The following is a 16,560-nucleotide window of genomic DNA, read 5'->3' on the forward strand; positions in this document are numbered from 1 at the left end:
CAGCATAGATAACTGCTACCTGTTCTTCAATGGCCATGGGAACTGCAAAAACAGCAGAGATTAAATACACACAGAAATTGGGAAAAACATTATAGAAAACATTATCTTCAGACAGAAGACCAGAGGCCAAAGTTTAGCTTACCATACTGCCCTTGCTTCAGCAGCTCAGTCAGACGCACACCACGGTTCAACAGCTGCTGGGTAGCAGCATCCAAATCAGAGCCAAACTGGGCAAAAGCTGCGACCTCACGGTACTGAGCCAGCTCCAGCTTCATGGTACCGGCCACCTAGAGAAAAAAAAAAAATTATTTTTCAAAAGCCTACAGAGAGTTGCAGGTGCAAAGTCAGGCTCATGAAGAATCTCCTACAGCTGTGCCCATATCTCCACATGGGCTGTCAGTTTGAGAGCTGAGGGAAGAGTGAATGGACGAGTGCTGATAAGCATGCTCAAAGTCCACTAAAACTACACATCCGCCTGCCACAATGGCACATGGGACTTGTGTCATTCATTCAGATATCTGATTGAATTACAGCTGTCCAGGCAAAGCTCTACGCAGCCACGCCAATTTTAAAAATGCAACACTGGCTATGGGAGAGAGCAGGCCCTGCATGTCACCAGGGGGCACAGGATGTGAGGGAAGCTGTAGTAACATGTTGCATTAACATGTTACGAAGGCTGATCCTATCCTTTAAAGCACTAGTTGGTAAGCACAAGAAAATCCACAGTAAACAGTTGACTTGGACTCACCTGTTTCATGGCTTTGGTCTGGGCAGCGGAACCTACACGGGACACAGACAGACCGACGTTGATAGCAGGTCGGATACCTTTGTAAAACAGCTCAGTCTCCAAGAAGATCTATAAAAAAGGGAGATGATTGGAATGTTGGAGCAAAAATAAAACAGACAACGAATGTCCTGAAACCAGTGTAAGCAGCCACTTACCTGTCCATCAGTGATGGAGATGACATTTGTTGGGATGTAAGCAGACACATCACCGGCCTGTGTCTCAATGACGGGGAGAGCAGTCAAAGAGCCTCCTCCGAACTGGTCGTTCATCTTGGCAGCTCTCTCCAGCAGACGGGAATGGAGGTAGAACACATCACCAGGGTAAGCCTCACGACCGGGAGGACGACGCAGCAGCAGAGACATCTGACGATAGGCCACAGCCTGCAGAAACAGGATATGTTACAAAGCCAGAATCATAGCAATCGCAGGTATTGTTACGTAATGTGCCCAACAAGCCACTTTTTCCTCTTTCACCAGTTGCTTCAGTTTTGGAGGTAGGCAGGTGGGTCATACCACACTCCAGACAATGAAACTACCGTAGCAAATCAAAGTGAAATCAAGCTCGCCAGAATCCTCCCATAAGCAAGCTTTATATTCATTTTTAGTGAATACTTTACAAGACACTCAGCTTTACCATAACACCACACCAGTCACGTGTTTGTGACAATGAAATAGTGCTACTTCACTTGAAGTAGCAGGATTTTAGAGAAGAAATTCAGTGCCATTTCAGGTGCAACTTAGAAGACATCAGTGCGAATTCATGCACAGAAGTCTATGCAAGCCACACCGGAACTTGTAAAAAGTGCAAGAACTACTTTAAAAAAAAAAAAAAAAAAAATTGGATTTTTGTCAGTCACACAGATTTGACCACATTCAATAGTGTGTGACTTGTCATCCAATGTGGAACTGTCAAATCGTGTGACAAGTCGTACCGTGTGACGGGGGGGGGGGGGGGGGAATGGGCTAAAGGATCTCAAAAAGGTGATATTAAAGCGGAGGTTCACACAAAAATTGAACCTCGGCTTTTTGGAACCCTCCCCCCCTCTGGTGTCACATTTGGCACCTTTCTGGGGGGAGGTGGGTGCAGATACCCGTCTAATAGAGGTATTCGCCCCCACTTCCAGGCGTAGACTCCCACGGGAGTCTACGCCACTTCCCGTCCCCCCCCCGTGCTGTCTGCTGGGACACACACGGGTAGCCGAGAGAGAGCAGGGACCGTTCTGATTGCGCAGCGCGACTCACGCATGCGCAGTAGGGAACCGGGAAGTGAAGCCGCAAGGCTTCATTTCCTGATTCCCTTACAGAAGATGGCGGCGGCAGCACCTGAGAGCCGAGCGACGGTTCGGCCTCGGGTGCCGACATCGCTGGACCCTGAGACAGGCAAGTGTCCTTATTTTAAAAGTCAGCAGCTGCAGTATATGAAGCGGCTGACATTTAATTTTTTTTTTTTTTATTCGCGGGACTCCCTCTAAGTAAAAAGGGAACTAGCGACTGCAAATATGGCCAGCTGCTGCATTATGTAAGGTTCAGGAGGGGGCTGTCTTCCTGATCAAAAAGGTCAGACTAAACATTTCAGATGTGATTGGGTCATTTTTCCAATACAGTTCTGAATAAAGAAAAGTTCGACATTTGCAGAAAATCTGGGCAGATGATATTTTGGCCAGCTTCAGATGGACAACTGGCATTCAACTTTAGCAATCTATGAAGACTTACATATCCAGTTGGAAAAGTAGATAGCTCTCAAGGCATTTGTTTTTGGATAAACCGGATTCTTTGAAAACTGGGATAATGCATACCTGTTTGGATAAATCGTCATAGATGATCAGAGCGTGTTTTCCATTGTCTCTGAAGTATTCTCCCATAGAGCAGCCAGAGTATGGAGCCAGGTACTGCAGGGGAGCAGCGTCAGAGGCGGTGGCAGACACCACAATTGTGTATTTCATGGCATCTAAGGTCAAAACCGTAAAATTAGTGCAGGGCAAGACTACCACGCTTGCGACAATTTCAACACATTCTGCATGCAACAGTCACTCCTAGACCTGACAATTTTCAGAAGGCATCAGGTTTATACATTCATGTTAAGTGTACAGAGTGTGGTAAATCATAGTAACAGTTTTGTTAGATAACTTCAGCACCAGCACTGTGCTTCATATAAGCTCGTTAAAAGTACATCTTAAGCAGGGGTAGGCATCCTGGGGCCCTCCAGCTGTTGCAGAACTACAAGTCCCATCATGCCTCTGGGAGTAATTGTAACTGCCAGCCTTGCAATGCCTCAATGAAGTTCCACAACAGCTGGAGGGCCCCAGGTTGCCTACCCCTGATCTAAAGGCTCCAGTATGATTGACAAGCCCCAAATCCAGTTACAAAGTAATGCACCCCATGTAATTCCCCATCAATGGAAACTGCATTATGTGCCCTTTACTGGCCGGACTAACAGGTATTTGTGGGACTGCTGCAGCAAATTTTAAATTAATGGGAGGCCATTGTTTTACTTCATAGGCCCCTTGGCCTACCTGATCGCCTGACACACACACCCCCCAGAAACCCCACACCACTCATTTAAGCTAATACAGCCTGTGCTCTACCTGCATCAGTCAACCTCTTCACAAGCTGAGCCACGGTGGATCTCTTCTGCCCAATAGCCACATAGATACAGTACAGTTTCTTCTTCTCATCGGTTCCATCGTTAAACCTCTTCTGGTTGATGATGGTATCAATAGCAATGGCAGTTTTGCTGTGAACCAATTGGCACAAAAGCAAAATAAGTTCAAAGAACTGGAAGGCACCTGCATGCATTATTAAGTAGACACCCCCCCCCCCCCCCCAGAAAAGCTCCATCCATTTCAACCCTTACTAAACATTGAAGATTAACACTCAAATTGTTTGTAATGCCACACTAAAACAAGGTTCAAATCTGTGTGGGTTTTAAAGCATTCTGCTTTAAAAGCCAAAAACTTTTAGAAAATAAATGCACATTTTTGCAGGAAAAAAAAACAAAGTGCATTGATTTTTTTGTCCTGCAGGAGCCTGACAAGCATCGCACCTGTGATCAGGGGTGTAATGTCAGACTGCAGCAGACAAGCCCTGTAGCATTAAGTAGGGCTGCAACTAACGATTATTTTCATAATCGATTAGTTGGCCGATTGTTTCGATTAATCGATTAATAACCTTAAAAAAAAGTGTGGTGTATAATTTAGTTAATATGTAAAGAAAAAAAAGGCAATTTATTCTTAAATATCCCTATGCAGCGGTAAATATAAATAACGAACTATATATATGGTTAGGGAGCAAAATATCGAATCCACTCTGACAATAACAGAAGAGATATACTGTATATACTTTTAGAGGAGATATACTGTATACACTGTTAGAGAAGAGATATACTGTACATACTATTAAAGGGTAAATCTGATAAATATTATCAGACTCAGAGATCAAATGTCTTCCTTCAAAAAAAAAAATTTCATTTTAAGAACATTCGTTTGATTCTCTAATCGTTAGTGGGGTCAAGTCGAAGTTCATTTTCAACCACAGTGACCGGAAAATTTGGAAATAGAAAACTTCTTGGTCAAAGGAATTTTCAGACAGTGTATGTGGTTTTCGTTCAGAAATTGCATTCATTTTAAAAACAGTGTGTTAAAAACAAGTGAAAATTTCAAACATTCTTTCATTCAGCGAACGTACAAAGATTTTTCGGCTGAATATTCTCGTCTGAAAATTGATCCGTGTGGCCAGAATAAGGCTCGGTGCTTTTTTGCTGTGCGTTTTGATTTTTGCGCACTGGATTTTGCGGCGATTTGCGTTTTTGCATTTTTTGGCAAATTTGTTGTTGGGCAGATTAAAAAACACAAATTGCTGCAAAAACGCATTAAATGCTTTTCAGCAGCTTCTCCATTGAAGTATATTGAAACAAAAAAGCACCGTTTTTGCGCTACAAAAAAAGGTCCCTGACCCTTTCCAAATACTCAGCGGCTGAAAAAAGCATAGATGTGAACGTGTCCAATAGGAAACCATGTTAATGAACTGCAGTGCGCTTCTGCAAAAAAGCACCAAAAAACACATAGATGTGAACCAGGCCTAAGACGTTTAGTAACATAATGGGGGTTAAAAAAACTAAAATTAGCCCTTTATAGTACAAAAAAAAAAAAAAAAAAAAAAAAAAAAAAAAAAAAAAAGCAGATAATCACTACTGTAAGGGGTTCATTTTTTTACTGTAGAACTGTGAAAGTAACATCTACAGTAGCGATTATTTGCTCTTTTTGTACTATAAAGGGCTCGTTTTAGTTTTTTTTCTACCCCATTATATTACTGGCCGAGTAATCGATTACTATTTTCATAATCGATTAATTTCATAATCGATTAGTTGTCGATTAATCGATTAGTTGTTTCAGCCCTAGCATTAAGCTGCACCTCCATACGGGTTGTCTGCTTGAAAGCTGCAGAGCTTGTGAAAGAACTACCACAGCATTCAGCACCATTGCAATTCATTCAGAGCTACAAGCCGTCAGCCGCAATGGATGACTATTTGTAGTGCGTTCATTGGTAACTGAATAAATGATACAGGCCCGAGCCTCACTTTGAAAATTGTGACAGCGGGTGCAAGGAGAAGATCCCCTGCTCGCTGTCACACTGAGGGGGAGATCAGGGGATCTGGAACAGGTTACACCCTAAAACATGTTCCAAAAGTTGAACTTAAAAAAAAAAAAAAAAAAAAAAAAAGTGCAGAGGTGCCATTGACTCATGGTTCACCATGTGGTTTTAGTGAGGCCCATAATATTATTATTATTATTATTAATAATAATCTTCAGGGAATTTCTTTGCAGGAAACGCAGGTATTCCAGCACACAGAGCTGTGTAGATGTGAATCTTGCCAAAAGGAGAGATTACAGACTGAAAGTGGTCATTATTTATGATGCAGAAGGCAAGGGTTTGGTCTAGAAGAGCAGTGAACATTGTATTTAACCATAACATGTGCCCAACATACAGGCCCGGATTTACTCCCTTTGTTGCCCCAAGGCCGGGCCCTTCAATGCCGCCTCCCCCCCCCCCCCACACACACCACCAGAAAGAGCCCCCAGACATAATACGGTCAAAGACTGCAGACGTGATACAAGAGATGGTCAGAGACTGCAATCATAGTACAGGAGATGGTCAGAGATTGCAGACATGATACAAGAGACGGTCGGAGACTGCAGTTCCTATGGACATTAGTAGATAATGGGCGATCGGCCCTCTCACCTGACCCAGCAATGGTTCCCCTGATCAGGAGTCTGCTCACTCTGAATTGCTCTTGGCAACTCTGCTGGGTAGCACCCAGATCTGTATTCCTGCAATGAATGCATTCCTTTCTCCACCAGGGATGGCGCTAGGCTGTGTGGCTTTCCCTCTGGTGGCGCAGGGCAGCAGGGTTCTCTCTCTAATGGTGTTCCCTCAGCACTGCCCTCTCCCTCTGGAGCCCTGGGTGTACTTTCCTGGGTGTAGACCCCCCCCCCCCAGGTCAAACACCCCCTCCATTAGTACAACCCCCCCCCCAAGGACAACGCCCCCTCCATTAGTACAGACATCCCAGGACAAACCCCCCCCCCCTTCACTAGTACAGACATCCCAGGACAAACCCCCCCCCCCTTCACTAGTACAGACATCCCAGGACAAACCCCCCCCCCCTTCACTAGTACAGACATCCCAGGACAAACCCCCCCCCCCCTTCACTAGTACAGACATCCCAGGACAAACCCCCCCCCCTTCACTAGTACAGACATCCCAGGACAAACCCCCCCCCTTCACTAGTACAGACATCCCAGGACAAACCCCCCCCCTTCACTAGTACAGACATCCCAGGACAAACCCCCCCCCTTCACTAGTACAGACATCCCAGGACAAACCCCCCCCCCTTCACTAGTACAGACATCCCAGGACAAACCCCCCCCCCTTCACTAGTACAGACATCCCAGGACAAACCCCCCCCCCTTCACTAGTACAGACATCCCAGGACAAACCCCCCCCCTTCACTAGTACAGACATCCCAGGACAAACCCCCCCCCCTTCACTAGTACAGACATCCCAGGACAAACCCCCCCCCCTTCACTAGTACAGACATCCCAGGACAAACCCCCCCCCTTCACTAGTACAGACATCCCAGGACAACCCCCCCCCCTTCACTAGTACAGACATCCCAGGACAACCCCCCCCCCTTCACTAGTACAGACATCCCAGGACAAACCCCCCTCCTTCACTAGTACAGACATCCCAGGACAAACCCCCCCCCTTCACTAGTACAGACATCCCAGGACAAACCCCCCCCCTTCACTAGTACAGACATCCCAGGACAAACCCCCCCTTCACTAGTACAGACATCCCAGGACAAACCCCCCCTTCACTAGTACAGACATCCCAGGACAACCCCCCCCCCCCCCCTTCACTAGTATAGACATCCCAGGACAACCCCCCCCCCTTCACTAGTACAGAAGTCCCAGGACAAACCACCCCCCCCCCCCCCCCTTCACTAGTACAGAAGTCCCAGGACAAACCACCCCCCCCCCCTTCACTAGTACAGACATCCCAGGACAACCCCCCCCCCTTCACTAGTACAGACATCCCAGGACAAACTCCCCCCCCTTCACTAGTACAGACATCCCAGGACAAACTCCCCCTTCACTAGTACAGACATCCCAGGACAAACTCCCCCTTTACTAGTACAGACATCCCAGGACAAACCCCTCCTCCATTAGTACAGACCGCCTCAGGACAAACCCCTCCCCCATTAGTACAGACCCCCCAGGACAACCTCCCCTCCATTAGTACAGACCCCCCAGGACAACCTCCCCTCCATAAGTGTACAACAGAACAGATGGAGACAGGCTTGGGCGGGAGTGAGAGACAGGAGAACACCCCCCCACCCCCCCGCACAGAGACCAGCCGCTCCGATCTCTGGCGGCTGCTCTCCTCCTCTGACAGGAGGAGGGAGGGGGGGACAAACAGCATACCAAGGCAAGAAACAAACTGCATGCCATGATAAAATGCCTCTAAGGCCAAGTATTACATTGCAGGCAAGGGCCTGTACATACCGGTCTTCAGAAAGTATTAGTTTCTTGTATAGCTACCTTGAACAAGCTCTGTGCAGTGCTAGAGTGATGGTGTTCATCTGATTTGGTCAATCATCACACCCTGACCTTTACATTTGTGACCGATACATTAAAGACCAAACCCAAACACCTACTTAGCTTTTTTTTTAAATCATCAAAAAAGGGGAGATTTATGGTTGTGGGTCAATATCAGAGATGACCACCCTTACTTCCCTTGGCAGAACATTTTTAGTAGAGTGGGGAAAGTTAGAATGATTGAAGACTGTTTCTGGAACAGAAGTCAAGCAGTGATCATCACCCCCCCGCCTTACCATTTTATGCACAGGGCCAGAAAATGATGGGGAACAAGTCAGTAAGGAATTTACAGAAACACCATTTTGACATACGTATGGACTTAAGCTTACCCAGTCTGTCTGTCACCAATGATCAGCTCACGCTGGCCACGGCCAATAGGCACCAAACTGTCCACAGCCTTGATACCTGTCTGCATGGGCTCCCTCACAGAAATACGAGGGATAATGCCAGGGGCCTTCAGACCCACTCTTCTCCGGATCTTTGAGCCAAGTGGACCCTTTAAGAAGGGGGAAAAAAAAAGTCGATTCACCCTTCAAGATATGCACTAGTGAAATAAAAAACCCCACCCATACATGTAGCTTTTTCTTTTACGTATAAATTTGTTTTATCAACCACCGGAAGATTATTTCCCCCTTAATGACTAGGCCATTTTTTGTGATACGGCACGGTCACTTGGACAATTGTGCGACGTTGTACCCAAACAAAAATTGACATTTTACCACAAATGGCTCTCGGTGGCATTTGATCACCTCTGCGATTTTTACTTTTTGCTATAAACAAATTTCCCAAAAAAAAAAAAAAAAAAAAAAAAAAGTTTAGGCCGAGAGAGAATACATACAATTCTACTTTTCTTTTTTTCAAAAACACCCCACAATAAGCATATATTGATCAGTTTGCGCAACAGTTAGCTTCTACAAAACAGGGAATAGATTTTTGGCATTTATCTTACTAGTAACGTCGGCGAGTTGCGATTTTTAGTGGGACTGCAACATTGCGGTGGACAGATCGGACACCTGACACCTTTGTCACTTTTTTGGGAACCTGTGACATAACAGTAATCAGTGCTAAAAATATGCAGTTATTGTACTTATGACACTGGCAGGGAAGGGGTTAAATGTGTTCTAACTGTATGGGGATGGGCTGCCTGGGGAAACAGATCCGAAAAGACAGGATCTGTGTGATCGCCCCTGTCAGAACAGAGATATACCTTGTTTACACAGGCAGATCCCCGTTCTGTCACTGCACGAAAGATCGCGGGTAAGGGGCAGGAACAGTGGTGTAGTGGGTAGCACTTTCACCTAGCAGCAAAAGAGTCACTGGTTCAAAACCCGACCACGACACCATCTGCCTGGAGTTTGCATGTTCTCCCTGTGCGGGTTTCCTCCCACACTCCAAAGACATGCTGGTAGGTTAGACACAGTCTAAAAATTTGCCAATATATGTGTTTGTAAGCGCGTCAGGACCCTACAGGGTAAAGGACCGCGCTATATCGTAGATGGACACCGGCGGCAAAGCGCCCTGAGTCCACCCCAACCGCTGGCCCGAGCCGACAATGACGATTCGTGTGAGGAACAAGCAGACCTGCCGCAGTACAATGACCTCAGAAAGTAGTTAATGTTTATAAGAGTCAAGACATTACATACTCCCAGGCCTAAATCTTTTAAAACAGGCACTTGCCCCAGAGCAGGCATCTTCAGGGCCTGGTACTCCAAGCTTAGTTGCTCTGATGAGTACCTGGGACACAAAAAACTTGGAAGCGGGCCCCATCAATTTCCATGGTCGCTGGCTTTGTCTTGCTTTTTTTTTTCCTTTAAAATGAAAAGCAAAAACAAAAGAACCTGCTGTCAGGTGATTGATGGGCTGAATTCCCAAGAGGACAAGGCTAACATAAGAAACTAATATCTAGGTTGTCCGGGGTAAAGAATCAATAGGATTAAGATTTGAATTTGATCAGAAAACCTATCAAAGCTCAGCCAACTTGTTTGGATAAACACTACCACAGATTAATAAAAATGTGTATTTGGGGCACTCAAGGATAACTTGGTATACTGAAGCCATCACTCTGAAAGGTCAAACTTGACCCAAGTTGCAATTCCAAATGGGCACATCCTTAGATTACTGGTAAACATGAATTAAAGACGGATGTGATAGGATTACCTTGCCATCAATGGCGTTACCAAGGGCATCTACAACACGTCCCAGCAGCTCCTCACCAACAGGTACATCTACAATGGCACCAGTTCTCTTCACAAGGTCTCCCTCCTTGATGAGCTTGTCATTACCGAACACCACAACACCAACATTGTCTGGCTCCAAGTTCAAGGACATACCCTAGTGGAAAAAGAATACAGATTCACAGGAAGCCTCAAAAAAAAAAAAAAAAAAAAAAAAAAAAAAAAAAGGCATGTAGACAACCTGGAGCCATTTTCACTGGCACGTGAACTAAACCAATGAAACATTTCAATGGGTTGGCTAAATGCAACACACAACAGATAACTGTAAATGGGTTCTCAGGATCCCTCATTCTCAATTTAGAAGATTATATATAGGATGAAGTGGTTGTACAGGTAAAAGGTTGGTACCTTAATGCATGCTCTACATTAAATAAAAAAAACAAAAAACAAAAAAAAACCTTCCCATGTCAGCGCCTCGTTACTTGAGCCGGGTCTCCATCCAGTGCTGTGCCTGTCTGCAGACGCTTTGCTCTTCTCTTCAGTCTCATTGGAGGCTCAGCAGCAGTGGGAGCCATTGGCTGAGCGTCTTCAAAATGAGCAATAGCATAGCCCGCCCCCCCCCCCCCCCCCGCTTTACAGGGCTAGATAGATTAGGCTTAGAATTGGGGGGGAGGGGGGGGCAGGGTTAGAATGACTTTTCTTCCAGTTTACTTCTTGCCCCAGTGCAGTTTTTAAAAAGTCACTTGGATAGCAGCTATGGGTCCCAGCACTGGTACAGGCTGAACTTCCAGAGGTCACCCACTAATTATCTGGAGTTAAAAAGTACTTCCCAAGCTCTCCCTTCTGGTCCTCAAAGAGGCACCAATTACACAGGCTGCCCCCCCAACCACCTACAAAAAAATAAATGTACCTTCAACCCCGAGGAGAATTCCACCATCTCTTCAGCCTGGACATTTCTGAGACCATAGACACGGGCAATACCATCACCAATGGAAAGCACTCGGCCAGTCTCTTCCAGTTCAGCGCTGGTGTCTGCACCCAGAATACGTTCTTCCAGGATGGAGGATACCTCGGCAGTACCTGCAGAATATGGAGGCTTTTCAGTAAAGCAAAAAGAGGCCAACAAGTCTAAAAACTAACAAAACTAAGACACAATCTGATACTTGTCTAAACTACAAACCATCTAGAAACTGAACAAATACATAAAACATTAAAATCCTCACAGGTGAGAAATTATATCCAGGTTAGTAATCCAACACCCATTAACATTTACCACTGCAAGGGATATATATTTTTTTAAAGAGAAATCCAGCCTGAGCTCCTTTGGCTGGGCTTCCCCTAAGGGTCACGGAAGTGCAATTAGTTTTGCACTCCTGCGACCAGTTTTCAGCGGAGAGCGGGCTGAAGTCCGGTCTCCGCTGACGTCACTGCCATCAGTCGAGGAACCGCGTCATCCTGACTTCTCAAATCTGGATCTGACAGCTGCCTTGACTGATGGCAGTCTTAGCGAGCTGCTCCCCGCCCATCCACAGCTCCAATGAGCGTGTAGGAACAGAGCAGGAGAGATGCGGACTGACGGGCAGCATCGTGCTCGGGGAGGGGAGAGAACCGAGCCATCGGCAGTGTTCGGTTCTCAGAGTAGAGACAGCAGGGGACAGCTGCAGCATTGCTCTGATGCTGCATCCACCTAGGCCAAAAAAAATATATAAATACATACATACATATACACACACACACACATACATATAAGATCTCAAAATTGACTATGAAAGTGAAAAACTACATGCAGTTTTTTTTAAAGAATGCTTTCACATACCTAAACATGCAGGAAAAGCTTTAGGCTCACAAATTGTTTATCAGCTTGTATTTATAGGCTGCTACCAAACTCAGCTGTCACCCCGTCTGTTATTCAGATGGAGATATGAACGTGTCTGACCTTCACAGGAGGACAGCATGAGACCTTTAAGGTTGCAGATTATGTGTAAAGGTGAACACTCGAAGTAACTAGGAAGGTGTCCAACATTGCCAATTAATTACGACACATTAAACAATTCTCTTCTGCACACAAGAGAAAAGCACTTACCGCTCTTCTGAAGCCATGATCCAGATGCATGGATATTCCTAGTTGCTACAAAAGCTGCACCAAAGGCTTTTTTGGAGACCTAATGGAAAAAATATAATATAAGTTTGACATATCTTCATATAAACAGTTAGGAATATGAATGCCCTTCAGGCTGAGAGACGTGATACAATGACAGGCTTCAAGTCACCTTGTGAACTTTGTCCTTGAAGGTGTGAGCAGACAACCTTCTATAATATTCTCCAACATGACTGACTTGAGAAAAAGCCCAGCTTATTGTACACAGCCCAACAGGCTTGACACATAGCTTACGACACATACTAACAGAGTATCATCGCAATCGGTTCCCTAATCAATCACTGATAAGACCCCTGGCCAGTATCGGGGATTAGACTGAAGGTAAATGGTGATGGCAAACACTGGCACCCCCAGATGTTTTGGAACTACATTTCCCATGATGCTCAACTACACTGCAGTGTGTTTAAGCATCATGGGAAATGTAGCTCCAAAACATCTGGGGGTGCCAAGGTTCCCCATCACTGAGTCATATACCATCCAATTTGGCATTACCGTCCTTTGTCAGAAGAAAAAAAAAAAAAAAAAACGGAAGGAAGGAGAATTAGATTGCAGCAGCAAAACCATTACGACTTCCTGCTAACATCCTAAATTAGCTGGAAAGTGAAAACAGCAAATTCACACTTTATGTACTATACTGCACAACACCAGCAGGTCCTGTACAATTTGAGGGCCTAAAATGTACATAACAGACCAAAACTTTGTCTTAATGCAGAAAGAATATTGCAAGTTAATATTTTGCTGGGTGCTCCCCACTGGGGAGGGGGAGATTTCCTTTTTGCTTCCAACAGGAAGTGAAGGAATCGCAAAGTGAGGGGAAATTTACTTCTTTAGCCCCCGTACACACGGGCTGAATGTCGGAAGATATCAACCGGTAAAAAAAAAAAAAAATTTCTCAGCGAGTACCAGACATAAGGCTCTGTTCACAATATCGCATTGTCATTGATTGTGCCCCAATTCAATCTGCAAGAGGAAGAGCATCACCGGACCATTATGAATGGGCTATATAATACAATGCATGTTAACACAGTGGATGGGTGTGAACCCGGCCCTAAAGAGGAGCTCCACCCAAAAATGGAACTTCTGCTTTTCCGGTTCCTCCCCCCTCCGGTGTCACATTTGGCACCTTTCAGGGGGGAGGGGGAGCAGATACCTGTCTGTCCAATACAGGTATTTTGCTCCCACTTCCGTGCATAGATACCCGAGCCAACCGCAGGTATCTACGCCACTTCTGACTCCTCCGCCCCCTGCTGTCTTCTGGGAGACACAGGTCCCAGAAGACAGCAGGGACCAGTGGGATAGTGCAGAGCGAGACGCGCATGCACAGTAGGGAACCAGGAAGGGAAGCCACAAGCCTTCCACTCCTGATGATGAAGGCGGCAGCACCCGACAGCCGAGTGATAGATTGGCTTCGGGTGCCGACATCGCGGGCGCCCTGGACAGGTAAGTGTCCTTATTATAAAAAGTCAGCAGCTGCAGTATTTGTAGCTGCTGACAAAAAAAAAAAAAAAAAAAAAAGCAGACCTCCGCTTTAAGCCTTGTACACACGATCAGATTGTTGGCCAACAAAGCGTCAGACTTTTGTATGAAGGGCGTGTGCCAGGATCTTGTCTTGATACAAACACTACACAACTGCCAGCCAACAAACACCAACGTAGTGACGTACTAGGAGGAATTTCAGCTCTTGAGCGCCACCCTTTGGTGAGCATTGATTCAGAGCATGTGCGTTTGTACTTTCAACTTTTGTGTGACGGACTTGTGTGCAGACAATAGGAAAATCTGACAACAGACCGTCGTCCGCCGAAAATTTACTAGCCTGTCATCCAACATTTGTTGCCGTAAAGTTGAACAATTTTCTGACGTTCTAACGGTCGGATTTTAGGCCAACAGCCTGTTGATAGTGCGTACGAGGCTTAAGGCTCCATTCACACTTGTATGACTTCAAAGTTGCGCCGACTTTGGAGTGCAACTTGGATATGACTTTGACCAGTGAGTGAACAACGGCTGCACACAAGTTGCATTGTATAACATTCATGTACGACTTTTCATGCAACTTCCGAGGGGTTAACATTGAAGTCTATGGCCCTCAAGTTGCATTAAAGTCGGACGAAAGTAGCGAATGAACTACTTTGAAGTCGATACAACTTAAAATTTGTGCAGATATGAAATGTTATCATTGGAAAACATGGGGTACGACTTGTCATGCAAGTCTGATGCCCAAAGTTGCATGACACAAGTGTGAATTGGAGCCTAAGGCGCCGTTTCCACTTGTGCGACTTATCCTGCGACTTGGGACTGCAAAGTCACATGGCAAGTTGTACCTCATGATTTCCAATGAGTACTGTTCATACCTGGGCAACTTCAAAGTAGTCCCTGCACTACATTGGTGAGGATGATGCGACTCAAGGTCCATAGACTTCAATACACAGGCATTGCTTCAAGGTCACATCAAAATCGCAGCGAAAAAGTAGGGTCGCAATAGTGGAAACCTAGGCCAAGACAGTCTTCCCCAGACTAGGTCATGGGATTCTTCCAAGGGGGGAAAACTTTTACAGTTCTTTATTCTCCTCTTAGGCCCCTTTCACACTTCTGTGACTTGTCCTGCGACTTGGGACTGCAAAAAACGCATGACAAGTCATACCCCATTGATAGCCAATGAGTACCATTCATATCAGTGCGACTTCAAGTCCCTGCACTATTTTGGTCTGACTAATACGTCTTTAGGTCCATAGACCTCAAAATTACACAGGAATTGCTTCGAGTGGCAGCAAAATTGCACGACTTTCAGGTCGCACAAGTGTGAAAGGGGCCTTATTTCGGACAATGATCAACAGTACAATTAGAGAGGGTGAACCATTTCCTAATGGGGACACAGCCAGCAATATAAACCTGACAGAGGGTCTAGTAAGGCTGGGGGGGGGGGGGGGGGATTTAAATCTTGAATCGAGTTGAGAGGTCAAATTGAGTCAAAATTTAAGCAAATCGATTTTTTTAATTTTTTTTTTTTTCACTACGCCAGTCCTGAGGAGCTGCAGGCAGGAGTTTTTAGGCGAGGCTGCGGCTTCGGCCTAGTCCGCGGCTTTGGCCGGACGCCGCGGACTAGGCTGAAGCCTCGCCCAAAAACTCCTGTCCGCAGCTCCCTCAGGACTGGCGTGGTGTCAAAAAAAAAAAAAAAAAAAAAAAAAAAAACCACCCCACTCGAATTGGGGGTTTATTTATTTATTTTTTTTAAGAAACACCCCCAGCCCTCCCCCCCAAACTCTATCCAACACTAAAGCTTTGCCTAGAGAAACACTATGGAGGATATTTACTAAGCAAAGCTGCATCAGATTTTGTGTGCTCCAATCAGCTTCCAACTTCAGCTTGTTCAATTAAGCTTTGACCATAAGCCCAAGTTCAGCTGAAGCCTGAAGGCGCACAATTTCAAACCCGCATTTCAGTGCAACTTCAGAGGCAATCGCCAAAGGTAGTGCAGGAACTACTTTTGGAAAAAAAACGGTGCGGCAAAGTCAGCGTTGCACCGATTGGGGACAGTGCCGTTGCTGGCAACAGGCTGCCATTTGACATGTCAAATCACAACCGATGTGAATTTGGGGGGGGGGGGGGAATAATACTGGAAGCAGATTTGATTTCTATGTACAGCTGCACCAGTTTTAGCAAGTATCCCCTTTATATGAAAACGAATCTCAGGACAGCCTATGAAATATCACAGCTTACCTCCAGGAATAGTAATAGCCATCCCTTGTAGGGGGCTCTGCCTGCCAAGGTTAACTGGTCATCTGTCGGGGGGGGGGGGGGGGGGCACACACTAAAAAATTACATTACTACTTAGCAGATTCTCTGCTCCCCCAGCAGACATATGGAGGAGTGGGTACCTGGTTGACAGGTACCCAGCGCCACTTCCTGCTGAGTTTGCCGCAGAAAACTCAACCGGGAAGTTCTGCCCTCGCCGCAGCCAACCCCATTGAGAAAGCTCAGCACGGTTGGTGCATGCGCAGTAGTGGTCTCCCTTACCCAAGATCAAGAATCGGCTTGGGTGAGGACACAGTGGGATCCCTGGACAGGGCAAGTGTTCTAATCAGTGCTGGGACAAGGCCATTTGGTGCCCAGGGCGAAGATGGCAAACTATAGTCACCTCTGTACCCCCCCCCCCCGAACACACAGTCCCAGATCTGTAGCATACAGCCAGAACACTTCACTCTGGCCTGTGCTATAGAAGTGTGTGTGTGTGTGTGTGTGTGTGTGTGTGTGTGTGTGTGTGTGTGTGTGTGTGTTGGGACGGGGGAGC

General features: G+C 45.9%; 1 protein-coding gene across 2 annotated transcripts in view; it reads right to left on the bottom strand.

Moving 5' to 3' along the window:
- The window catches only part of LOC141131516 (ATP synthase subunit alpha, mitochondrial), a gene marked incomplete at its 3' end in the record, with an annotated part of 126,143 nt that continues 109,583 nt past the window's right edge, over positions 1–16,560 (bottom strand). For both annotated transcript variants that reach the window (XM_073618889.1, XM_073618882.1), the window contains 10 exon segments: positions 1–42; positions 143–287; positions 749–856; positions 943–1,167; positions 2,583–2,734; positions 3,372–3,520; positions 8,273–8,439; positions 10,101–10,274; positions 11,028–11,197; positions 12,201–12,279. In XM_073618889.1, the coding sequence (XP_073474990.1) occupies positions 1–42; positions 143–287; positions 749–856; positions 943–1,167; positions 2,583–2,734; positions 3,372–3,520; positions 8,273–8,439; positions 10,101–10,274; positions 11,028–11,197; positions 12,201–12,279 (1,411 nt within the window).

Source organism: Aquarana catesbeiana, linkage group LG01 (assembly GCF_042186555.1).
Source record: "Aquarana catesbeiana isolate 2022-GZ linkage group LG01, ASM4218655v1, whole genome shotgun sequence".
NCBI lineage: Eukaryota > Metazoa > Chordata > Amphibia > Anura > Ranidae > Aquarana > Aquarana catesbeiana.